The sequence below is a fragment of the Hypoxylon trugodes genome, assembly GCF_022578975.1.
Source record: "Hypoxylon trugodes strain CBS 135444 unplaced genomic scaffold F4822scaffold_6, whole genome shotgun sequence".
NCBI lineage: Eukaryota > Fungi > Ascomycota > Sordariomycetes > Xylariales > Hypoxylaceae > Hypoxylon > Hypoxylon trugodes.
In genome coordinates, this window is record NW_026250021.1 from 1,609,233 (window position 1) to 1,633,311 (window position 24,079).

At 47.7% G+C, this 24,079-nt stretch overlaps 7 protein-coding genes across 7 annotated transcripts; 3 read left to right on the forward strand and 4 right to left on the reverse strand.

Annotated features, from left to right (window-relative positions):
- Nucleotides 1-249: 249 nt before the first annotated feature.
- F4822DRAFT_288551 (uncharacterized protein) lies at nt 250-1,562 on the reverse strand. Its single transcript, XM_051454975.1, has 2 exons — nt 1,208-1,562; nt 250-1,151 (listed from the first exon to the last, which is right to left on the reverse strand). Exons 1-2 carry the CDS (start codon nt 1,272-1,274, stop codon nt 385-387), a joined length of 834 nt encoding a protein of 277 aa, XP_051313391.1. The 5' UTR covers nt 1,275-1,562; the 3' UTR covers nt 250-384.
- Nucleotides 1,563-3,236: 1,674 nt separating this feature from the next.
- On the reverse strand, nt 3,237-7,098 carry F4822DRAFT_430365 (uncharacterized protein; the record flags this gene model as incomplete). Its single annotated transcript, XM_051461276.1, has 4 exons — nt 3,237-5,046; nt 5,113-5,217; nt 5,262-5,493; nt 5,544-7,098. The coding sequence occupies 4 exons, from the start codon at nt 7,096-7,098 to the stop codon at nt 3,237-3,239; spliced, it is 3,702 nt and encodes a 1,233-aa protein (XP_051313392.1).
- Nucleotides 7,099-9,207: 2,109 nt separating this feature from the next.
- F4822DRAFT_288645 (uncharacterized protein) lies at nt 9,208-10,138 on the forward strand. The gene is made up of 2 exons (XM_051454978.1): nt 9,208-9,707; nt 9,760-10,138. The coding sequence occupies exons 1-2, from the start codon at nt 9,503-9,505 to the stop codon at nt 10,041-10,043; spliced, it is 489 nt and encodes a 162-aa protein (XP_051313393.1). The 5' UTR covers nt 9,208-9,502; the 3' UTR covers nt 10,044-10,138.
- Nucleotides 10,139-10,233: 95 nt separating this feature from the next.
- F4822DRAFT_430367 (WD40 repeat-like protein) lies at nt 10,234-12,412 on the reverse strand (the record flags this gene model as incomplete). Its single annotated transcript, XM_051461277.1, has 4 exons — nt 10,234-11,808; nt 11,882-12,030; nt 12,128-12,273; nt 12,336-12,412. The coding sequence occupies 4 exons, from the start codon at nt 12,410-12,412 to the stop codon at nt 10,234-10,236; spliced, it is 1,947 nt and encodes a 648-aa protein (XP_051313394.1).
- A 916-nt stretch (nt 12,413-13,328) lies between these two features.
- F4822DRAFT_444232 (mediator complex subunit 13 C-terminal-domain-containing protein) lies at nt 13,329-18,556 on the forward strand (the record flags this gene model as incomplete). Its single annotated transcript, XM_051463202.1, has 2 exons — nt 13,329-13,388; nt 13,465-18,556. 2 exons carry the CDS (start codon nt 13,329-13,331, stop codon nt 17,902-17,904), a joined length of 4,500 nt encoding a protein of 1,499 aa, XP_051313395.1. The 3' UTR covers nt 17,905-18,556.
- F4822DRAFT_288693 (FAD/NAD(P)-binding domain-containing protein) lies at nt 18,557-20,858 on the forward strand. The gene has a single exon (XM_051454979.1). The coding sequence runs from the start codon at nt 18,696-18,698 to the stop codon at nt 20,139-20,141; it is 1,446 nt and encodes a 481-aa protein (XP_051313396.1). The 5' UTR covers nt 18,557-18,695; the 3' UTR covers nt 20,142-20,858.
- On the reverse strand, nt 20,672-23,514 carry F4822DRAFT_444234 (putative multicopper oxidase; the record flags this gene model as incomplete). Its single annotated transcript, XM_051463203.1, has 5 exons — nt 20,672-21,344; nt 21,399-21,542; nt 21,597-23,045; nt 23,096-23,356; nt 23,424-23,514. 5 exons carry the CDS (start codon nt 23,512-23,514, stop codon nt 21,322-21,324), a joined length of 1,968 nt encoding a protein of 655 aa, XP_051313397.1. The 3' UTR covers nt 20,672-21,321.
- Between the last annotated feature and the right edge of the window lie 565 nt (nt 23,515-24,079).

The following is a 24,079-nucleotide window of genomic DNA, read 5'->3' on the forward strand; positions in this document are numbered from 1 at the left end:
ATAAATTATATATCCAATTTTACTTGTATCCGCGCTCTCGTTGGCGTAGAGAATCAATCAAGGCTGTCCCACTGGGGCAGAGATGATGGACCGACGCCCATCGCGACCCGGTAAATCTGATATCATGGCAACACCTTATGGCATTACAATTCTAAGCAAGCTAATGTGCTTGCCCATTATTAAGAAAAGATGTTAGAAAAGGGTGAGTACCACGTGAAATTTCTCATTAAGGGGTTCCTCATATTATTACGAAAGACACCGCATCATTATTGTCTCTAAAAGAGAACTCCAGCACTCGAGGGCCTTTACGCCTTATAGGCACCAGGCAACAACCATCTTCTGTTGAAGAAAAAGCATCCCTCGCCACCTAACCCATCAAGTCACTCAATCATCATACTTCGGCCTCTTCACCTCCACCGGGGGCACCGCAGCCTCAACCGCGATATCCTTCGCACCACGATTGTACCCAGTCCAATACTCCTCCAAATATGTCGGCAACCCCTTCACCCTATTATACGAAGCCGGGATGGGATCACCCAGCGTATGATACACCGGAATAACCCCCGTCCAAGTCCTCTCCAACAATTCCCCATTCTCCAAATCCGCCTTCTCATCCTTGGGTTCCCCAGAGCGGATCTTCGCACTGCCCGCTGAAATCTTCACGCGGAGAACGCTGGTAGATTGCATCTCGGCGCCGTTGGGCGGGACGCGGGTATTCTGGTAGCGATCGCGAACAACGGAGTTGGTGATAAGCTCCATAGCCCAGAGTTTTTCGGGCAGGTCCGTGACGATGGTGGCGTGGCCGAAGAGGGTTGCGGAGCGGTAGTTGTAGCTGTGGGAGTTGGGCGTGAGGGAGAGGACTAGGCCGTCTACGTGGCTGGCTGCGACGCAGATCGGTAGGCCTTCTTCTCCGAAGGAGGGAGGGGAGTCGGCGCTGGCTTTGCGCGATAGGTTCATGATACGTGAGGACACGTAGCCATGGAGGTACAGCTCGAGTACGTCTCCCGTGTCGGCGCTGGGACGGGCGAACGAGCCCATTTGCCCGATCATAGGGAGGATGGTAGGGAAAGGGGAGTCGGGGGGTGTGAAGGAGACATGGAGAATGGGGCAAGTGTTGACGATTTGGTGGATGGTCTCTAGCGCATAGGAAGCTTAAGAGATATCAGCTAACCAAACTGCTTAGAACATAACATTTTGAATGTGTTACCTCGGGTATCATAGCGGTGGACCTTGCTATAAGGTTGCTTGGGGTATTCTAAGTCGACGGAAGGCATTTCGAAAGAGTTATTTGTAACTTGCGTTCTAACTTATAAGATCACCAGGGACGATTTAAATTTTTAGAAGTTGAAGAAGAGAAAATGGTGTTGTTAAATAAACTGGTTCTTTCGGCCACGGAGTCGAGGCTAATAGTCTTGTATTACCCTGAGCAATGCAAACACCGAATTTCAACGTCAGGTTGTTTTCCCTTTTATACGAATTTCATGAGCAAGATAATAGTCATGTTTTGAGTCATCTTCATCGCATACTCTTGCGCTTGGTATCCTTATAACGGAGCCGAATTACCTTTCGGAGGTATGGTATTCACGCCCTTTTGAAGGATAGATTAACAAGGTGTACGACGTTCGGGATCTGATTATTTGGTAATCAAGGCCTCGAGTATCCCTAGTACAAGACAAATAGGAAGTAGATAATTGGTTGGTTACGAATGAGAACTCGATCGGTGGAGAAGATCAAGAGTAGAAGTACTTTCTATATCCATTCTCGGAAAGTCCATGCGATGGAAATATTTAGGTACATACACATGTATGTTTAATGTACGTATAACAAATCATCTGCCAAGTACAAGGAAGGTTAGAGCGAGGACACTAGCGACGATAACGAACCTGCGAGCCAACGTTTAATAATTATGAAGGTGCGAAGTCGCAAGACTAAGATTGGATGAAGGTGTAACCAAGGTACTAAAAAGTTAGCGAGTCATCTCCAAATCGTACTGGATACCGGAGATGCGAGATTGCACATGTTCGGATGCAGGCTCCTTCCCCCATACGATTGGTTTTCCGGGTTGTGTAACCCCACTCACGTCATCGAGTTATATAATCCACTATAATCTACAAGTGTGGCTGAGAACGAAACGCCGAAGTCACCGAACCCACACCACAGCACTAGCCACACGGAAATTCAAGATCCACCAAAAACTTCATCAGCACAATTATCGTGAATACGTTCAATCCGCTCCATTCGATTGATCGCAATCCCATTCCCGCCGTCGCCAACCCGACGGCCCTCAAATATACACAATGGCGAAGAAAGGTATATTCGCCCACCTCCAGCCTTAGAAATCGCATTACTAACCTCCCCCACCCGTATGTAGCAAAGTCCCGCCTGATATCCGTACGATTGTTATCCATGGCCATGACCGGTTTCTTCTACACATTTTCCCGCCCACGAACATCACGGCCCATGAGCATGCTTAAATACGACCCAGTTGGTATGTCGGAGAATATCCATTTAAATACCCTATCAATCCAACGTTTGCAAATAGACCAGTAAAATGCTAGGATATTGGTGGTGCAATAGTTATGTAGCCTTTGATGCTATATAACGAATTGGAATTCTGTAGCTCTTACTGATTTTCCTATTCGCATAGTCCGAAAAAAGGTATTATTCCTCGAACAAAAACGAAGAGGAAAATAGTCGGAGCTCGTACGTCGCGTACTTCCACGATAACCCACCGCCGCTCTACGATGAACAGCGAACCTTCGACCGTCTCGCGAAATTGCCACCGATTACCCACCGTAAAGACTCGGATACGCAAAGGATCTGGTCTGGAAGACCGTTCGTGCATCTCATCACCGCTGTATACATAGGTATATTTATCTGTATTATACTATACGCCTGGAACAAAAGCCGTCCTCTCATGGCTCCTCCAGCAACTCGTGATGCAATAGACGCCGCATATCAATGGGATAAAATAAATATCGATTACTACATTACAGCATATCTTAGCAACACTAAACCACCTCGAGATTTCGCGTTCTCTAACGATACATGTCCATTGCCGTTCAAATGAGGCTCAGCCAGCAACCAAACAACGTCAGCAAAGCAAATGGCACTGAACTTGATAATAGTAAATTGAGATTGCCAATATAGGTATCGGCGTCGATTGATGGGTCTTACAATTTTGAACCGATATATTCATCAGGGTGTTGGCCTTCCTGATGCCTTGGTAGACTGGATTAGCCCTGACTATCCGATAATTTTATCGCCTGGGAAGAAGCCATAGTCAATTGGCTATCTATTGGTCTACCAGTCCCGAAACCAGTGGGTAGTTGATTGTATGATGTTTTTCCCTTGAAGCTCCGCAAGCCGAAAGCTCCCAGCCTTGTTCGTTGTCGTTCTACAGGACGCCTTCGTAAGGAAATCTCGTTGGACCTGGATGGAGCTCCCTCAATATGCTCGCGTTCCTCCGCCTCTTGAGACGACGGGAGTGTAGACATGGAACGAGGCAACTTTATACTCTCTATGGTGTGTGCTCCTTCATTCCGCTGTTCGTCGTCTTCAAAAGTTTTTTGTCGTTTAATTGGGATATCATAAATGTCCTCATCTTCGATTTCTTCGTAGCTGGAATTGATAGAACCCGCAACAGGTCGGTTGTACATACTATGAGTGATTAAAGGGGTCTTCCGGCCACGCTTTGCTATTCTTCGCTGAGACGGTGGCTGTGGCGTTTTTGATGTTTGGGTGCCCGTATCTAGAGCGCTTTCTTCCGCTTCAAAATCGGTCGGATTGCTGCCAGTGCCAACTTTCATTATCCCTCGTGCAGGTACCAATTGTCGCCTAGAACTTCTTTCCTCTTCAATAGATATTGGAAGCGCGGGATCAATTTCATTGGCTGGAGACCTCACTACGACTTTTCGCTTGAGGTTTGCTGTGTCCACTTGTAAGTGAGGCGCACCATTTTGCACGCTATTGGCAATGTTAGACCTGGTACCAGGTTGAGAAACCATGTCGCTATCAAGTCGGCTCATGTCAATGACCGCCGCTGCCTCTGAGCTAGCTAACCCCGCTCGGTGATATTCTAGAGCTCCCGATAGCTTCTTCTGGATTTCTAGCAGCTCCTTCAGTTGTCCGCCCATTTGGATCGCGCTCGGTTGGTCCCTCGCCAAACGCTTTAGTATGTGTTTCATCTGGTCAACGCTGATTCGATCGTGTGACCACTTTTCGAGACTGCTTCGCAAAACCGTTCGTTCCTGCTCCGATTCTTCTAAGCCCGTGGTTAGCTTAGTTATAGAAGCGACCATCGCCACAATTTCTGCTTGAACTTCATGTAAGTCTTCCCCAATATTTGCTTCGTTCAAAGTCTCTATTTCTTGCCGTGACTTAGCAAGTTCCTGTTCAAGCCGGACGCGAGCCTCATCTGCCTCTCGAAATTGCTTCTCGACGTCTTGATATTTTCCCTTGATATTGTTTGTCTCTTCTGCAACGGCATGCGCAATTTCATGTTCGCGTTGTTGGGCATGTGACTCGAGGGCTTCTCTGTGCTTTTCGTGCTCATTCTGGATTTGCTCTTCCTTGTCTCGAAGAATACGAGCCTGTGTTCTCAATTCTTCCCTCGCTGCCTCAAGTCGTTCGCTCGACTGAGTGATTGTTTGGTCCTTTTCGGCCAGTTCTCTACGAAGCTCTTCAATTTGTCTCGTTAGATCATCGCCTTTTTCCTTTGCAGCCTGCTCATTGGATTTGGCGTTTTGCAGATTCGTCAACTGGGTTTGAAGTTGCCACCGTTCTGCCCCCTGCTCCATGTTCTCGATTATCGCTTGCTGCATGTCGTCTTGCAAGTTTTGAATCCGCTGCACATAGCCCTCTGCATTCATATCCAATTCGAGTGCTCTTTGCTGCCACACTGCTGCCTCCGCAAGTCCGGTCATCCGCTCGGCAATGCCTTCACATAGTACGCGAACATCGTCAAGGTTTTCAGAAAAGTTTTCATGACCTCCAAGAGCGGATTCTTGAGCAGAGCGTACTGAGTTCTGTACCTCTTCAGTAATTCTAGTATGCGGTTAGTACAGCAATATCCTCTTCTCTAGGTTAGGAGGTAGTTATTCGAATGCATACTTCGCAACTGAGTCGTCATGGACTCCCCTTATATCCTCCATTAAGGTTGCAGGATCTATTGTTCTCTCCCTAGTCTCTGCCAGGACCTCAAGAATTTTATCGATCCTGAATTATTAGCAGAATGCCCAAACTGTAGGAAGATCGCTTACTTTTGATCTTGTTTCTGAATATGGGTTTCGACATTCTTCGCAGCATCACGTTCCGACTCTATCTTCTCTAAAAGCTTTTGGTTTTGCGTAGTCGCTAACCGGAGTGATTGCTCATTCAATTCGTGGGATTCATCGAGCTCTTTGCGAAGGTCTTCAGTTCGTTGTCTTTCAAAGCTAAGCTCTTCTGCCTGTTCTTCTAGTTGAGTTTCAAGAGACTCAATGGTTTTCTTCACTGTTCACGGGTCAAAAATCAATGTAGCGATAAAAGAGTAGTCCACTTACATTCCCCGACTTGCTCGTTAGTATATTTGATGACAGTTGCAACTCTTTGCTTGATATCGGCCCTAGCGAGATCTATGGCCGCAGAGGCTTCGTCTATCGACTCCTTCCGTGCTTGCCCTTCCGCCTTCATGCTCGCGGTTGCTTTCTCGCATTTCTCCCTGCATTGCAAGAAAAGTCGCTGTTGCTCACCAATCGCATCGTTCAGGCGGTTTCTGCAAGCCCTTAGTTTCTCTTCTAGCTTTTTGCGGGAGGCAGTAGATGTGAGAATTTCATCCTGTATCTTTTGGTTTTGAGCGTTAAACTCAGCTTCTCTTGCCGATAAATCCTCAATAACCTTATCCCGAGACTCGATGGCTTTCTGGTACTTTTCAATAGACACATCCTGTTCTTTGATGTGCCTCTCCAGCATAGCCATCTTATGCTCCCAACGGTCCAGAAGCTGTTGGTTGTAAATATAATTGGCATTCCAGGATTCGGCAAAGTTCATTAGATTAACACTATTCTGCTCACGATTAGGACTACGCCACTTCTTCGCAGGGGCGCGCGGTTTTGAGATGTTTGACGCCTGGGAACATGGCCTCAATGAATGATCAATCTCAGCTTGTATGACTTCAACGGGCAAGGGCTGCTGGAGAGCTTTCCTTTTACGTGGGTCCGCCTGTCGATGTCGTCTCGAAGCGTACTTATCCCTGTTATTATGGGTGTCTTTGGTAGTCTTGCTGCTTTCTAGGTTAGGTCTCTGGGCCGTTAGGCGCTGCTCATTCTTATAGGCAGCCCTTTTGTCGGGATTTCCTTGCACCTGTGCTAGTTCATTCTGAGGTCTAGCGGAAGGGGACGAAAGGATATTGCTCTTTGACAGCCTATTACGAGGTGACATATTTGCAAGAGCCTTTCGGCGGACATCCGAGATAGGCTTCGGAAGCTGGGCCTTGGTAAAAGGAGAGTGATATGACGTATGCTTCCTCTCGCTAGGGCGCGGTTTCTCACTTGCACCTGGAAAAGGGTAACCGTCACCTATCGGTTCAGGCTGGTCGACAATTGGCACTCGAACTTCATGGGTAGTATCTCCTATAGTTTCGCGCGGGATTTCTATCGTAGGGATTGGCTCTTCTTCTTGAGTAGCTTGTGTGACTACTGTTGCCACTGGCAACTCATCTTCGTGGTTCTCTGGCGGCGAGGGCTCTGCTCGTCTGCTGGGGTTAGAAATTTCGGGTACCCGATTAGTTTCGGGGTAATTCTGTCGCTGATTTGCATTGCTACGTCCACCGTGGCTGGGTGGTGGTTGGTATTGGAACCCGCACACTATTTCTTCGGTTGTTTGTATAGTCGGACGAGTAATCAGGTTTACCTCGGGGGATGGGATTGGGCGCGGGGCCTGAGGTGCTTGGTCAAGCAAGGAATCTTCAATCATGAGACCTCCATTCGTTCCCTGTGTGTCTTCCAGTGGTTGCAAAAAGTCTACTTGGCTTGAATCAACCTGCGAGCCAATAACAGCGCGGCCATTAAGCACCCTGTCCGGCTCGGATATCTCGTGAGGGGAGCCTCGCTGTGACATTCTGATAATTAGGTGCTGGAGAAACAACTAATCCATTGAAATTATTTATAAGCAACTTATAAAAACCACCAGGCGTCGGTTATAGTTTTCCTGTCTCTTCGAACTGTGGGTGCTTTGCTGCGTAAGGGCTGCACGGAGAGACGGGGGTATCTAGAAGGGCGAATGATAGATGAATGAAGGGGGACTTAGATGAGGGGATTTGGAAAAGCTGGCGAAACGCGGATTAAGTTTGATTTTGGTTTGATTAAAGGTGCTCATCACTAACATAAAGGAAACGGCATTCGATACTCAGATATCGTCGCTTCCATAACTGGTCTGAATAGGACCTTGGAAGGAGCGTATCTCCCTCGAAATTCAAAGATATTTTACGGCACCCCCAGAAAATGAATTCATTAACCCTAACATTTCATGCAGACTTACGTGGAACACATACCCAAAAACATATACCTATATAATCACAAATTGGTTTGCAAGTTATACTTATTGACGAGAAAACAGGCATTCGTCGCCAACGCGATCTGGTAACTCTCAAATCGTGGTCTTGCTTAGATGATAAAGTCCTCGTGTAGTATGGGCGTCAAGAACTAGGGAATAAGTGAGCGCCTATCCCGAGGACTCGGTTGTTGTACCACTGCCTGGATAGCATTTCTCGTTCATATTGTTGTTGAGGCCGACATGCCTAGGAATGAATCGCATCGCTGGTGAGCTATGAAATAGTCCCTCAGATTATCGCGGTCCAGTAATAGAATTGATGCAATGCGAGGCGGCTATATGCGACGTAGCGAACTGGATAGAAATGTCGGCGCATGAAAATGAGGCCATGAGACGCATCATGTCTATTTTCATCTACGCAGCATAAATGAAGCCGAATGACTGACGTGATTCCTCAAACTTCTAAGGAGACCAAGATTAGGTGCCTATTTTAAACGTCCCCCGGGTGTCGTGGAACATGGATCTGGCAATCTTGTCGCTATAGATAGTACGACCGCCGGGAGGCCAGAGATCCGACTACGATTGGTATGACTTGAGTTATAATTAGAGGAACTGATCTGCGATTGAGTGGTCAGTGAGATCTATACATGAAAGAGGTCCGGTTTCTGGCTGGGGCGTTGAATTGGGCTGCGCCTCGTATCCGGAACGCATAACTGAGCAGACGCTTTTTCTAGCGCGACGAGAGTATACGGCGGCAATGGGAGGAGATAGCTAATTATGATGCTTGCGATATTGGAAACACCGATTTCTTCATCGCGGCTAGTTGATGAAGATAGTGATGAAAGGTAGCGAAGTTCCCCCGAAATGGCTACGATAACATCATGCCCAGGCTGTGTGGCATTATTCATGCGGGTAAGCGCAGTTGTGACCAGTTGTTGAACCCACTATGAAGATGTACCCACCTAAATATTATATACATCCATCCAATGTACTATCGGGTCCGGTCTATGGGTTTCGGATAGTGTACCTACCAAATAGGTATATGGGTATGGAGGTGGCTTGCAGCATGTCTCGCACGCGCCGTAGAAATACAGTGCATGACTATTCGGAGTTGAGCTGAGTTGTTTGTATATCGTGACCAAACACCTCCAAGCTCATCACCGTTCATGCATGGGAAACAGCCAAACTAGCTGAAAATAGACTAGATCTGATAACATCTACGTAGAAATTCTATCAGAACAGTCGGTAGAAGCCGTTCCGTGATGAAAATCTCTAGTTCTGAATTATCAACATTATCGACGAACTGGAAGAGGTAAAGATTGGGCGACAGATGTGACAAGATGCAATTCTGAATGTGTTTGGTGGTCGCGAAAAGCGGCATCCCTGCTACAAATCCCTGTCGTCAGGTGCTGATTGGTATAATGACAAGGGGTAAGGCGCCAAAGCGCCCTTGATTAAGCGCTTCGAAGATCGCAACCACCAATGAGAAGCCGTGGCGGTCGAAATAAAAGAGATATTATTGCTTGATTCCGACGTGAATTTTTGCCCTATCCAATAAGAATTACAAAAAAGTGCCGGGTCCCCTGAGATCTAAACTGCCAGAGGTGCATCAAGCCTCTACGAGAGGCACAGATACTATGGTCGAGTGCGCTACCTGGGCTCATACTAGCATCCATTATGCATAGCTTGTCACGTAGATAGTTGGAATGTCCTCGTAGAGTCAGTACTACTATATCTCCAAGCGCCTCAGCTAGGTTTCCCCCACCAGGAACGGCTCATTCATAAGTTCTGAGGGCCCCCATGTGGCGTGATACAAATCCTGGTTTTCTTCCTTTTTTTTTTCGATGCTGTCCCATATGGCTGGATGAGGTTTGCTCGAAATTCTTAGCGACCGTCCTACGTCGTCCCACCGAAAAAACAGAGTGCCGGTTCTCACTTTTAGATTCACTTCTTTTTGCCTGTGCTAGTCATTATGGCGACTTCTACTTCGGATACATTCCCTTTAGCAACCGATCAGCCATATAGCGAAGGCGATAGCGGGCCCGGTTCGATTAGCTCCGGCGGTAGCATCGACAATTCAGCTGGAGCGTCCGGAAGTAGCCCTGGCGTTGTTCAAATTTCCCACGGCGCGATAGTCGCTATTATAGTTGTCGTTGCGGTCGTCTGCGTGCTTGGCAGTTAGTTCATTCGCACAATACCACTAATGTCCGGCACACTAACAGAACATAGTCTCTACGGCAGTACTCTTCTATTTGGCTAAGAAAAGGGAATGGAAGGTTAGGGAGAGTATTCGGCGTTCGGCGAGGAAGGTGGTCACGGCTCTTACGCCTCGTCGTTCCGAATTTCCGAAGTCAGTCAAAGAATCATCTAATGGCTCCTCACGAGGTCGTGTTCGCCTAGACGATGTGCCGCCGACGCCTAAACTTCGACCTGAGGATCTCGAGAAAGGCCTTGCCAAATCAAGCATTCGACAGAGTCCGGAAGGAAGAAGTAAGAAGTGGACCAGGAAGTGATTGATTCCCAGTGGTGGATTGGCATGGGCTGGACAAGGTTATGCGGCGGAGAATCGACACAGGTGTCGAATCGGATATTCCATTCAGGTTATATACTTAGGTACCAATCGGTACGGAGTTTGGGGATAGCAAAGTCAATTGCTTTTTTGGATAATGTATCAATATCAATATCGCTAGTAATCGTTGGGTATCAAAGACGCCTGAAGACATTAGCACTAGCACTCCGTCGCGAGTCTGTTCGTCGATCTTTTCTCTGTGGTTTTGGAGCTTCTTCGTCCTTATTTTTCCTTGACTCTGGAACAAATGTGACATGCCTCTCCCCCACAACATCGCCACCCCGGGCTTTGCTGATACGACCCGACTTTTGAGCTCTAGAGCCTAACGACGTATCTTTTGATGATTGGCCATCGCTTCGGTTAGAATTGCTGACGTGCATGACCATTTCCTTCGGCGCATTCCTTTCTGAGTGTATTTCATCGTCGCTTTCATCATCACTTGCGTCATCTTCGCTCTCGTCTGAAAACTGTGCGCCTGGCTTAGTAGTAACCGCACCTGTTTCTGGATCAACCTTCGTGCTAGGGTTTAGAACTTGAAATTCGCGACTGGTCTCATCGATCTTGAACTCTTCGTCTTCGAACAAACGGTTGAATCGTTCGTCACCTAGAACGCCAGCCTTTGGATCTACTTGGGCTCTCTTCTCTTGGCGCTTGAGTAGCTTATCGACTAACTTCTGGTTGACCTTAACCTTCTTGTTGCCACGGATTCGGCTGGAACGCTCCTTTTCAACCTTCTCCTTGATGCGTTTCGCGCGTTCCTCTTCCATGGCATATGGATTGGCGATCAGGCGGGCTTGATCGTACAACTTCGAGGCCACAAAATAACCGTGCATATAGGGGCGCAATAGGTTCGTCTTGCCGATCAAGTGCGCCAAGCTGAGTGATTTCAACTCTGGCAATGTCAAGAATTTGAAGTTGTCATACTGATCGGTGCTGATCTCTTCAGCCATCTCTTCAACCATGTTATCAAGGAATGAACACCACCGGGGCGCGGGGCCCAATTGTGGTATGAAGAAGCTGTGAAGAGGCTTGCCCTCATTTGCTGTAAGGATCATTCCCGAATTTTTGCACCATGTCACAAAGTTGATATCGACCAAGGGCTCAACTGAAGTCCATGTCTCGCCATCAAGTTCATCCCAGATTTTAATCATCTGTTTATCGGCGGATAAGACCTTCTTCTCATGTGAAGACGTCGTCATGTGAATGAGGTTTTTGATAGGGAAACCGGGACCGTGGTCCTTTTGTATTAACGGCTTCGGGCTTCGAAGATCGAAAAGTTTGATCAGGCCGGTTGAAGTGCCTGTGGCGAGCGAAAGACCAGTGGGATTAAAATCGAGAGCTGTTATTTCGCCTTCTTGACCGCCGAGGATAGCAAGTCGTGATTTGGATCGTGAATCCCAGAATTCGACGGAACCTAGAGAAGTGCCGAACGCCAGCAAGTTATGGCTATTCTCAGCGATAGCGGCTGTATTGACACTACCAACACCGATGCTTCCCTGTAGGCCGGATTCGACACCCTCGTCGTTTCCAACGTCGATTTGATATGATTTCATAAATCTTCCCACTTCTAGGTTCATCCGAAAGACTTCACCGTGGCCATCGGAGTCTAGTCCCACCGAGGGAACTAGCGCTTCGGTTGAATAACGATCGTAAACGAGGTCTCTTCCGTACCTAGGTAGGCGTAACTCGTAGTGACAACCGGCGGGGGTCTGTAATGCGCTTGTTAACGTGCTGCGCCAAAAAGGGAACTAGATTCGATGGGAATATTTGAAATCGACTTACATGGAATTCAAGTTTTCTATCGCTTTGTAGATGTAGGGATTTGGAATAATCGGTGGAAAGGAGTAAGAAGGTTGTATTAAGAGATTTCGTGTGTCTCGTATAGGATAGGGCAAGGTGAGGTAAGTAGTGTGCATGGAATTGCGGCTTATCTGTCGGGTGTTAGTATTTGGTTCAAAATACCCTCTATATATCTGTGTTTCTCTGGACTAGAAGGTAGTCAACGTAGAAAATTTCGTCGCGACTTACATGTTCCGGTGGACATAATCCAATCATTGTCCTCCGAAACCCTGACGCATTGGCTCGCTTCTTCAAACTCGAAGTCTTGCAAAAGTTCTATTCTATTTTGGTACTCGGGATCTGACTTCAAGCTACGTTTTCGGCGACGGGCTAGCCTACATAGAAGACGTGCAATTAGTTTTGTCCAAGCCGATGAAGAGTTGCGTCGTCGTCTTACCAGTCTGGCAGAGGCCGCGCCGTATTGGCACCAGCTATGGTGTACACCGACACATCTCCTTGATTAGTGACCTTCATAGCGAAAGTCCTTTAGGCGATGCGAAGGTTACGTAGGGATTGCCGCGATGAAGTAGCAAAAAAAAAAGATGAAAAAAAGATGAAAATAAGATGAACGAAATGCGAAGCTGCGAGGTATGTACCCAGAGGGGCGATAAGAAAAAATACTATGGGGACTTTTAGCTGATAAGATCACCCTTAGCCTTTTTAGGTCATGGTCTAAAATTCGTCGTTGCTTTGCATGAGACCCTGGTCGGGGTCTCCGGGTTCCGCTTCAAGATCCGCTGATATATAGTAAATGATAAATGATTGGCTCGTGTAACACTTATTAATCCTAGCTGCCCGCGTGCCCACTCAGCATTGGGAGATATGTACATAGGTACTTGGGTATACCCTGTAAGGAATGGATGGATGGATGCACTTACCACATTCGCGCCTCGCGGAGTTTTTATGGAAGACTCCAAACTTGGAAAGCTTCCTTTACTACCTACCTCTCGCTACTTCAGCCCTTCTTTCGGCAAGGCAACACAATTAACTAGGCTGCTTGGGTTATGACCACATATACATGGCCACCTTTGTGACCAACTCCACAAACATTAATGTTGGCGATTTTATTATAAACACTATCCTCCAATCAGATACCAACAGTGACGGAATTTCCATGGCTCGGTAGTCGTTTACGTTGCGCCCGCTTACTGCTCCCGCTTCCCGCCTTTCTTCTTTTGCGCTTCGAGCTTCGCGTTGCCTTTTCTTGGAATGGGCGTAGCGGAGATGGAGCTCGGTATGTGTTGGAGACCTCAGAGATTAAAACCGACTTCTAGAACATCTTTCATCAACTTTGTCCTATTCTCACGCTAGTCTGCGCTTGGTTGAAGGTATCATCGCATCTTGAGTACCTGGCGTATAGCTTGTGTATGGGAACGACTACCACATCGGGATGATTGATACGAATTACGATATGGACACTGGCGAATATGAAACTAATGCATTGGTAATTGTACGTTATACTTCTCATACCTATCAATATGCGCGAACGAAGATCCCTAGCTAACAGCGCCCGATTGGCCTTATAGAATAATATATCATCCGTGAACTTCGCCTTTTACGACCCTGTCTCCCCGAATTTGGCATCCTTCGGTTCCAATGCGATCGAGCTCGAGACTACACTCCGGCGAGACGGGTTCTTAGCCTATTTCGATACCATCCGACGGGGAGTATGGCTCTTTCGCCTGTCGCAAAAAGACAAGCTTCAAGGAAGCCAATCGGCCACGTCAATATTCCCAAAGTCCATTGGAAGTGCTGGATTTACCTTTGCTTTGAGTGAGGAGGGTGTTTTTGAATCGGCCGCGCTGGTGAAGAATCGCACTCATGGTCCAAATTCAGCCAATACTCCGGCTAGCTCCTCGTCCAGCGGATCCGCCGTTCTCGATCCGAGTTATAGGAACACACAGTCTGCCACTCTTCCCTCTGGGCAACCCTTCCCTACAATTAGCGAGCAGGACATTAAAGCAGTCTCCCTTGATTCAAAATCCGTTTCATCTGCTTCTGTAAAAGATGTCTACGAACACTTCATTTCCGCTGCTCTATCTGCGGTATCTTCGAGCTTCTGTGTTACCACCAGTGCTATTCCATTAAGCTCTCGAACATTTCTCCTCCCACGGACCTCCCAAGATGATTTCCTCAGTGTCCCCGCTGTTCTCGCCTCTCTACGCATATATCTTACAACAACGGGTAACTTGGTTATATCCTTCGCGCTTTCTTTGGCAGAGGGTATAATCAATTTGTCGGAAAACCTAGGACACCCTCTCCCGTCGCTGGGTGTTACCGTACTCGCCGCACCTTTGGGCATGTTTGCTAGTTGCCACCCGATTACGATTTCCGAGACTACAGCCACCGAGGGTAGCTACGGCCAGTCACCAGATACGCAGGTTATGAGGTTGCGGTCGGAAAGGGATGACGGCCCCTGGCGGAATATTTGCTCCAATTTCCTTCAAGCCCGTAATATACCGTCCTCTTACTGTGAATCGCAGAACTGGGTTGGTCTTCAGCGAATGCGTCGGAAACCAACAGAACAGAATATAGACGGAAAAAGAACTCCTGTTGTAGGTGCTCCTAGTATATCATGGCCTGTCAACCTCTGCTTCTGCAAGATATTTTCGCGGCTGTCTATTGGGGGTGAAATAGAGGATCAATCAGCCGACCGGAAATTTGACGCCTTAAAAGTTGCAAAACAATGGTTCTTGAGCGCGGGAGAACGTGATAACACCCTAGAAAAAAATAAAAAGGAGAGAGAATCTGCGATAGCTCGGGAAGCCTCATTAGCGGACGGCCAAGCTCAGCACGCGAATGGGCTTTCACCTCTAGCTTTACACCGGTCTGGTAATACCGGGGCACCACCAGGAGGGCTCTATCTTACACCACCGGAACCTAACGCCCAGAGCATCATAGGCGCAACACCGTCGATGGATGATTCAGCTTCTAGTCCTGGAAATCATGTGACCACTGCGGCGCCAGCAGATATGGAATCTACCCGCAACGTATCATATAACGATGATTGGGAGAACACGGAAACGAAGCGTGAGCGCATCGGCAGCTCATTCGAATCCGAAAATCTTTTCGGTGAACTTGGCCCCGATATGTTTGGCGACACGGATATAACAGAAGCGGATTTCAACTTCTTCGATGAGCAACCTGGAGACATGGGTTTGAGTTCTCTTGACCTTCCAAGCCTCCAAAATACGGATTCTAGTCTCGATCTTGGAGTTGGCCTTCCAACGTCACAAGAATCACATATGCAAACGGGCGCTCCGGATATTCACTTGCCTGATGCCACTCCCTCGCCAACGTTTACGAAACCTGAGCTTAAACATGCCCGAAGCTCGTTAGGAGAAGAAGTGCGACGTCATGGTGGACTCGAAACTAACAGATCGCAATCTGCGGCCTTGAAACGGCCTGCTAGCCCGTTCAACCCGGATACGGTATTCAAGAGAATTAGAGCTTCCCTTGATAACCACAAAGCCGTCCACAAGAATTCTCGTATGGACTTCTCTTTTCATAGCAGTATTTTTGATAAGGTGGAATTCGGTCCTGGCTTATCAATGGTAAATAGCAAATATGAAGGGAGTGGACGGTTTGATTTTTCCCTTGAGCGACAAGCAGCGGACACCAAGTCCTCGAGCGCGAACGAGCCACCGACCACAGATTATCTACGACGTCATTCAAAGAACCGAAAGGGCCTAAAAGAACTTCCTGCGAAAGTTGGACAACTCCTTAGTCGTTCTTCCGGCACCCAAGTTCCGACGTCGGACAGAGCGAGTCCCTCTGGTATCGACGAAGCTCATTCAGATGCTGATGAGATTAGTCTCGTGTCAGATCAGGATGACTCCAGTTACGATAGCGACGAACCTTTATCCCCAGTCAAATCTTCGAGTGTGAGGCGACGTCTAGTCGATGATGACGGGGAATCGCTTGCTACATCATTTAGAGAACTCGAATCTGTGGATGTCAGCTCGCCGCATTTGCCACTTGAATTTCCTCAAACTTGCAAGTCTGAAGCGGATCTTCTCACAAAATATTTTGCCGACCCGGAGCCGCCTTTTCTTCAATATTCATTACCGGATGATCTGTTAATCATGGCGGCACAGATCCTAACAGATCAGTTCTCCACTTCGACACTTTTCGTCAATCATATCTCACAGCCTTTAGATTCAAGAGTTGATAGACATCGTCAACTCACCGGTTTAACACGGAAATCCATCCAAGATATCAAATCTTGCCTCCCCCCTTGTCTCGCAACCGCCACTGAGTATCAATTCCGCCCCTTCATAGAAATTCAAGATGTGCCGCTTCTTGGTCAGCCTACGAGGATGCAGCCAAGGCCACCAGGTGCTGACCAAACGAGACCAAGCAACTTATTCCAGATTCCATCACCACATTTTGAGTTACGACGATATGAGTCGAAATTGTCCGTTCTGCCTTCTGCAGTATCGTTTTGGGAGAGCCTTGGACTCAGCCCGTCCCCGGGGAATAAAGACATCAACGCTATCTGCATTTTTCCTGATTATGAAGGTCTTGGCGACGATATGCTAGTGTTTACGGATAGGATGCGTAGCATCTATGAATCCTTAAAACTAGGCTCGTTTAATCGCCTTCCATCATCATCTGGCAGTGAAAACGGCATGTTCCCTTTCTCGGTTGAAAAAGACTCAGCGCCGTTTTCTAAATCGATGGCGGCTTGTGTTTCCAAAATCTGCCAAACGCTAGCTTCAATGGTAGTTGAGGAGATAAATTTCGTTGTTTTCTTCGTCTATTCACCAGATGCTATTTGGTCGATTGTTGAATGCTGTGCGGTTTTCAACCAAATATTCGAAGACTACAAACAATTACTAGCTAACAAAAAATTGGCATCAACCAACGACCTAGCCTTGCAACTGATTCCACAAGAATTCGTAGCATCTTCCAACTCAGTGGCCATGCCATCTCCCTTCGATTTTTCTAGGCTAGCAATGGAGATATATGACAGGTGCACTCAATTCGGTAGTGCGGCGACGTCCCCAGCTATTACACTTGAACAACCACCACCACGGATGATTGATTTCAAATTAACAACAAACCCATCTGCATCCTTACTACATGAGAATACCTGCCTGCATATTGCTTACGCGCAGAGTATAGATGGGAGATGGATCACGGCGGCCTGGACGGACAATAGGGGTAGCCAACAAATGACTGCGTCCTACTGTCTAGGAAGAAAGGGGAAGAGTCTATCGAGACCAGTTGCAGATGTCGCAACGGAGATATGGGGTGCAACGCGTGATTTTATCTCGACATGGAAGGTTCATTGGCGCATTATTATTGCGAAGTGTGGCGTAATGGAACAGTCTGAGATAGAGCTCTGGTCCACTCTTGCACAAGGAGAGTCAAAGGCGTCGATTAGCTTGACCCTCATCGCAGTAGACACGGACCCATCTCTGCAACTGCTTCCACCAGTTGTCAAAGTGTCTAATAATGCTCTTTCGGTATTTTACACAACACCGGTTTCGACCCCGCAGGGGTCTATGGTCTCCCCCGAGCAGAGTGGTAACCCCACTACCCCTATACGAGAGAATGTAATGATGAGCGCTGCTACGCCCGGAGGCGAAAACAATGGGGAATCCGAAAACGAAGCCACATTAACGGAAATCACAGACCAAACATGGGGTGCTGTGCTTTCTCACAGATTAAACAATTCAACTTCACTGACGGAGCTCAACCCAGCTCTAATCAGCGGATATCTAGTAAAACGAGGCGGAACAAGAATTGAAGATCCGCCCACCGTCATGGAGGTTAATATTATACACAACGAAGGGAATCCTAGGGCATACGAATCACTCCTAAGGGAGATGCTTACATATTACCGTGGGCTAGGAACACTAGCTAGGGCTCGTGGTATGGTAGATAAGGAGACTGACATCCGGCCGTGGCATATCGCTGCGGCCGAGAAAGCTGTCAAGGCTTTATACATGCTAATGTGATAGAAGGATGTTAATGTCTAAACACTGAGAGGGGAAGTGTCCTCAGGCCGCTATAAGAAACCGCTATTCTATCACAGGCCATATAATTTAATACATTACTGATATACATACATTATTGATACTCGTGGGTCATTACTAAGCTTATTTGTTCGCCTACTAGGACATCTACCTGAGGACATGATACCCCTCATTCCTTCATTGTCCGGGGTTCCCCAAACTATACCCCATATGAAGCAACAAAGAGCTGACGATATCACAACCATTCGCCAACGGCAACCAACCACGCACCCAGACCCTTGCGTCACAGCACGTTGGGGAAAACAACGCGATGTTTATATCCGTACAGGTCTCGGCATTAGGGCCATGTGATACAGTCTCGGACACGTTCGGTCCACGGGAATGGCAAAAAGAGCTCAAAAGGGCAAAAATTTTCGATTTTGAAAGCAAGTATCCAAAAGCAAATTTCGCACTAATGACGAGACTAGCGACGTTGGTGATGATCATAGGTAACATCAAGTGTAACACAACATTAGCCTCTAACCTTTATCTTTAACAGCTGAAGGGAAAGCAAGACTACTGGGTGCCCCCTAGGGGGGCATGATTTTCCAGCAAGCCACTTCCCCCCTTCCTTTAGGAATATATATCTCGTTGCTCCTTACTCACGAGTCGATAGTTTCTCCGCCGCTACTGCTTGGTATAATCGCCCTTGCTACTAGGTAATTGTGAGGCCACTTCATTTTGTTACCAAATCCCCCCTGGGAGCACCATCGCTATCTAGCCGTAGTACCAACATGGGGTTGTCAGTAGAGAAGAGTCACGGTCCCGATCACTTTGACGTGATTGTCATCGGTGCGGGGGTATCTGGTATCAACACTGCTTACCGCCTACAATCTGAACTCCCAGATGTGACGTTCGCCGTCCTTGAGGGTCGGGACGCAATTGGTGGGACATGGGACTTGTTTAAATTCCCAGGAGTTAGATCAGACTCCGACATGTACTCCTTCGGCTTCGCCTGGAATCCCTGGCCTTATTCGCAGCCGGTCGGAAAGGGGCATCTCATCAAGGAGTACCTAAGGTCTTCGATCGCTAAGTACCAGCTCGACTACCACTTTCATTTCAAACACAAGGTGGTCTCCATGGACTGGTCCTCGAAGGCACAGCAATGGGATCTAACAATCAACCACAACGATATTATGAAACATTACACAGCGGGTACCGTCATCCTAGGGACGGGTTATTACGACTACGAGAACCCACGGCCAAGCATCATACCCGGCCTTGACGATTTCAAAGGCAAGGTTATCCACCCTCAATTCTGGCCCGAAGATTACGATTATACTGGCAAGAAGATGGTCATCGTTGGTAGCGGGGCTACCGCCATCACACTGTTGCCTAATCTAGCCAAGAAAGCTGCCAAAGTTACCATGGTGCAGAGAAGCCCCAGTTACGTGGCATCACTACCGAACCGCAAGATTTCCTGGTTGTCGGCTAGCTACCTACGCCTATGGTATATCTTTTATTCCTACACAGGTGCAATGCTCTGTCTGTGGTTCCCCAACTATATGAGAAAGACTTTCCGCAAGCAGACTATCAAACAGCTGCCAGACTCTGTCAATGTCGACCTACACTTTAGGCCCCGGTATAGCCCTTGGGAACAACGCCTTTGTATGTCACCCGACGGAGACTTTTTCAAGGCATTTCACCAGCCAAACACTGATATCGTGACTGGCATCATCAAGCGAGTAACGGAGAAGACCGTCGAGATGGAAAATGGCCAGATAATCGACGCCGACGTTATCGTGACCGCCACTGGGTTGACCATGCAGTTCGGCGGTAAGATCGACATCAAGGTAGACGGCGAACTAGTCAAATGGAACGAGAAATTCATTTGGAATGGCACAATGCTCCAGGACATACCTAACTTTTTCTTCATAGCAGGGTACGCACGCGCGGCTTGGACTCTTGGCGCTGACAGCTGCGCTTTCATCATCATCCGGTTCTTGAAGCTCTTGAGCCAACAGCAAGCCACTGTTGGGACCCCACGTATTCCCGAAGCTGCGAAATTCCCGCCTCACAAGTATTTCCCTCTTTCCTCTACGTATTCGATGGAAGCGGAGGCTCGCCTACCCCTATATGGAAACAGTGGACCGTGGAAAAGAAAGAGGGACAGTCCACCCGCTGACCTTATACACGCCCATTGGGGTGATATTACAACCGATCTACAACTATCGATCTAATCATCATTCTGCCGGGAAGATTGATGATGATTTGGTGGCGCACGGAACTACGGAGTTATCCCGAGTGGGGCTGAGTGTGGGATTCTCCTTTTCTCCTTTCTCCCTATCAATGTCAACGGGCACTCCTATTTAATAAAATTACTATATCGTCTTGTATTCCTATTTATCCTTTATAATCCATTTCCTCTCACGGGTATCGCAAGCTGGACTTTAGTGGAGTGGAGCAGAGGCTGGCGCGTTGACAAAGAGATTCACATGTGTAGACGACATCATTCTTCTTTCCTATATTGGTCTTCAGTATCATTATTGATTATGAAAAGTGGCTTGTCAGAATGAATTTTTCCTCTACTTCTCTGAATTAGTGGTAAAACGTAGCAAGCTCGCGCTGCTTTTGCTGTCTTTGCATCACCGCAAAATCACGCACATCTTGCACTCGCAATACAAAAACGCCTCAACATGCATGAGCGGAGCAAGCTCCGCGACCGCTGATACTTGACCAATAGTCAACATCATCACAGGTTTGCCCCTGGCTATCCTGAGTAAATGCCGAACGTAATACCAATCCTTTCGGAGTATCTATTCCTACCGCTATCTTGTTTTACTACCATGATCTTCTAAGGGGATTTTTAATTTCGGTGAGTCTGGAACTCCATTGGTGGCGGGTGGGCTATGTCCTTGTTGGTTGCTTTTTACGACTATTGCCTCGGCCACCTGCATGAAGTCTCAAGCCCGAACCTGACGCTGACGCGAACGATTGTACCTCATGATTCCTTTTGGCTTCATCGGCGGTGATCATCGCTGGAAACTACAAGATTGTTAAAGGCTAATAAATCGTTGGATGTTAAAAAATCCCACAGCGTTGGTGTGAGTGTGGTGGTACCGTGGGGGGCGATATCCAGCCACCCGGGTGTCAGCTCAAGTACCGGCCATGTTATACAGACTGTATTCCACTGCGTTACCAAAATTCTTAAGCCTATCACATAGTCCTATCTGGACAGTTTATCTCGTACCGATCGCACGGTGGGCACTTGAACTGATCCCTTTCAGCTGCTTACTTCCGCCTATAAACGTGCTTTTCCGAGTACAAGCCGTTTTATTAGAAAGCGTCAAATTATATTGAAACTGAAACTGATGTATCAATTTGAACTTCAGAAATACATCATCGATTGTTCACACCGCCTCATAAACCGCCATCGATTTGATCTATCACAAAGGTCAGCTCATGCACTTCGCTGCAGAAAACTATGAAATACACACCAATAACGTTATTACTGGACCAAGCATGCCAGTCATTACAGGTCTGTGACATGGCGTCGCTAATATTTGCGTTATTGTAGAAGTCATCGGGGCGTTCCAAGATCATCCATCCCATACCACCAGAAAGGTGCCAAGCGATGTGACCTAAACAGGAAGTCAATGTTTGACCGTTATTGCCTCATTCAAGACTTGACTTACAGTGGAGGGGCCAGATCCCTGGGTTGTCTTGCTCCCATTGTAACACGATGTAGTGACCGGGTAACAACATCTGCACATCGCGGCGTTGAGGATTCTCCGGGTTCACGATGGTGCCATCCCAGCACGATCCGTAATCACCAATCATCTCAGCTTTTGACCAATCAATAGTCCGCCGTATGAGATCTTCCTCGGCTGTGGTGGTGTTGATGCTACGCTGATGTGGCGGGCCACTTGGACCGCCTGGACCACTTGGCCCACCTCCTGGTCTCCCACCGAAATGATCAGAAGCCTCGCCCGGAGAGTACACATTTGAAGATTCCGGTTGGCCCTGCGGAAACACCGTCTTGTTATCAGCGCAGGGCCCCTCCTGGAGCACCATGAAATTGTGTCCATGCAGATGCACCGGGTGCGGCTGAAACCCCGTATTCTGGATTATGAAGCGAAGTGACGAGTTACTGCCGTAGTTATGCACGTTCTGAATATGAGGGAATTTGAAATTTCCAGCATTGGCATTCAGAAGCTGAGGGTCATTATAGTCAACTCGAAATGTACGATTTGCCATATACCATAAGTTAGACGACCCGTTTGGACGCAACTCAACCGGGAGGATCTCTGTTACACTTGGTTCGTCCGGCGTGAGGGGATAAGCCGGTACGGTCTGCCACAGGGGATCATTACCGCAGTAATTATCGTATGCATTCGCCTGCGGTTGGCTTGTCGGGGCTTGTGTGCGATCTGCGTTCTCGTAGAATATCGCCGCTGTCACTAGATACGAGCCATCCTTCCCTGGTGAACAATTCGGTGGTTTATATGCTCGGAGCCACATCGAGTCGGTCGGATCCCCCGTTGCATCGACCAAGATATCCGAGCGTTGGCCGGCCGCGATTGTCACTACGTCGGTTGTATATGGCTCGATTGGTACGAAGTCATTGGCGATGACCGTTAGGTCATAGCCGTCAATTGATACTTTCTGTACAGCGAACGCCGATGTGTTGATTAGCCGTAAGCGATGCGTTTTACCCGATGTGAAGTTGAACGACGCAAGAGGGGCTCCATTATTATTGTAGGAGTTCTTGCCATTGATCAAGTTGTTATCGGAGAGGGTGACCTCGACTTTATTATCCAGAAACCCTTGGGTAATGGTATCATAATATGTGTGGAAGTAGTCTGAGATGGTAACTGGACCTAGGTCAATGTCGTAGTCGACATGACTTGGACCATGAACTATCATGGGCCCGGAGAAGCCGCTCACTGCTTGCGCTTCGTAGTGAGAGTGATACCAGCCAGTGCCATACAGGTCTGGCTTGAAGAGATATGTATATGAAGAACCTGGTGCTATCGGGCATTGAGCGATACCTGGTACGCCGTCCATCCAAGGGGTCTCCTTCTGTAGATTCCCATGCCAGTGTATTGCGGTACCCTCATCCGAGATGTTATTATGGACCGTAACTTCGATATAGTCAGCACTTTTATGCTGCTGATAGGGAAGGGGAGCTTACTTTCAAACCAATCTCCCCAATCGCACTCGACCACAGGCCCCGGAAACTGTGAGTTGACAAGGAGAAGTTCTGCTTCAACTCCGTCAGGGGCAGCTGTCTCCCTCGAGACAGTGAGATCATAGGTTCGAGTCACCCCCGTATCCGGCCGGGATGCATAGGGGTTGGTATTGGTAACATTCATATCTCCCCAAGCACAGTTGGGTGAATGGTGTGGACATCTTCTCAGATATCCAGCTTGGGGCGTCCCAAGGTTTGACATTGCTGTTGTCGCTGTTAGTGTGCTTACTTTTTCATCTACCTAGGAGCCAGGTATGACCGGGGACCCTACAGTCTGGTCCTGCAAACCCATGGTTCCCAATGCCATTATTGAGGGGACGTGCGCCAAGAGCTGCCGTTGTCCACTTCCGGATCGAAGTCATAACTGCTGACGAAAAGGGGCGTAACAGTTCCCTGGAGTGATGGATCTGCCCTAATTCCAAAAGCCGTGGGTTTATAATAACAAAAGTTTTAGGTAGAAGGTCAAGTAAATTAGCGGTGGATAGATGAGATATTGTATAGAACAATGGTTACCTATCAACTATATGACTTAACCCGTACAAAATCAAGATATTCGGGAAATATTCGAAGACCTCCTGGATAGGAAAAAGTTTACCCGTCACGGAGCTGGCCATCGCCGATTCCTTCCGGACTGGATTTTGATATCATTTTGACGACCTCGTACCGAGCCTCCTGAGACCCTTGCAGTGGCGAGCGTAAATACCCGGGTAGCTGGAGCTGACTTACACATCCATAAAAGGAAATTCTATATTTGATTTTAAGGATGATGGATGCGACGTACAACTCAGACTGGCCTAGGCCTCGCGCATTAGAGTTAACTAAGACAAGGACAGACAAACTAACGTAGTCTCTATTACGAGAATTGCCATTCTTGTAAATATAAGAAGTGGGCTCAACGGAATTTTGACGGGATTACCCATGATATCC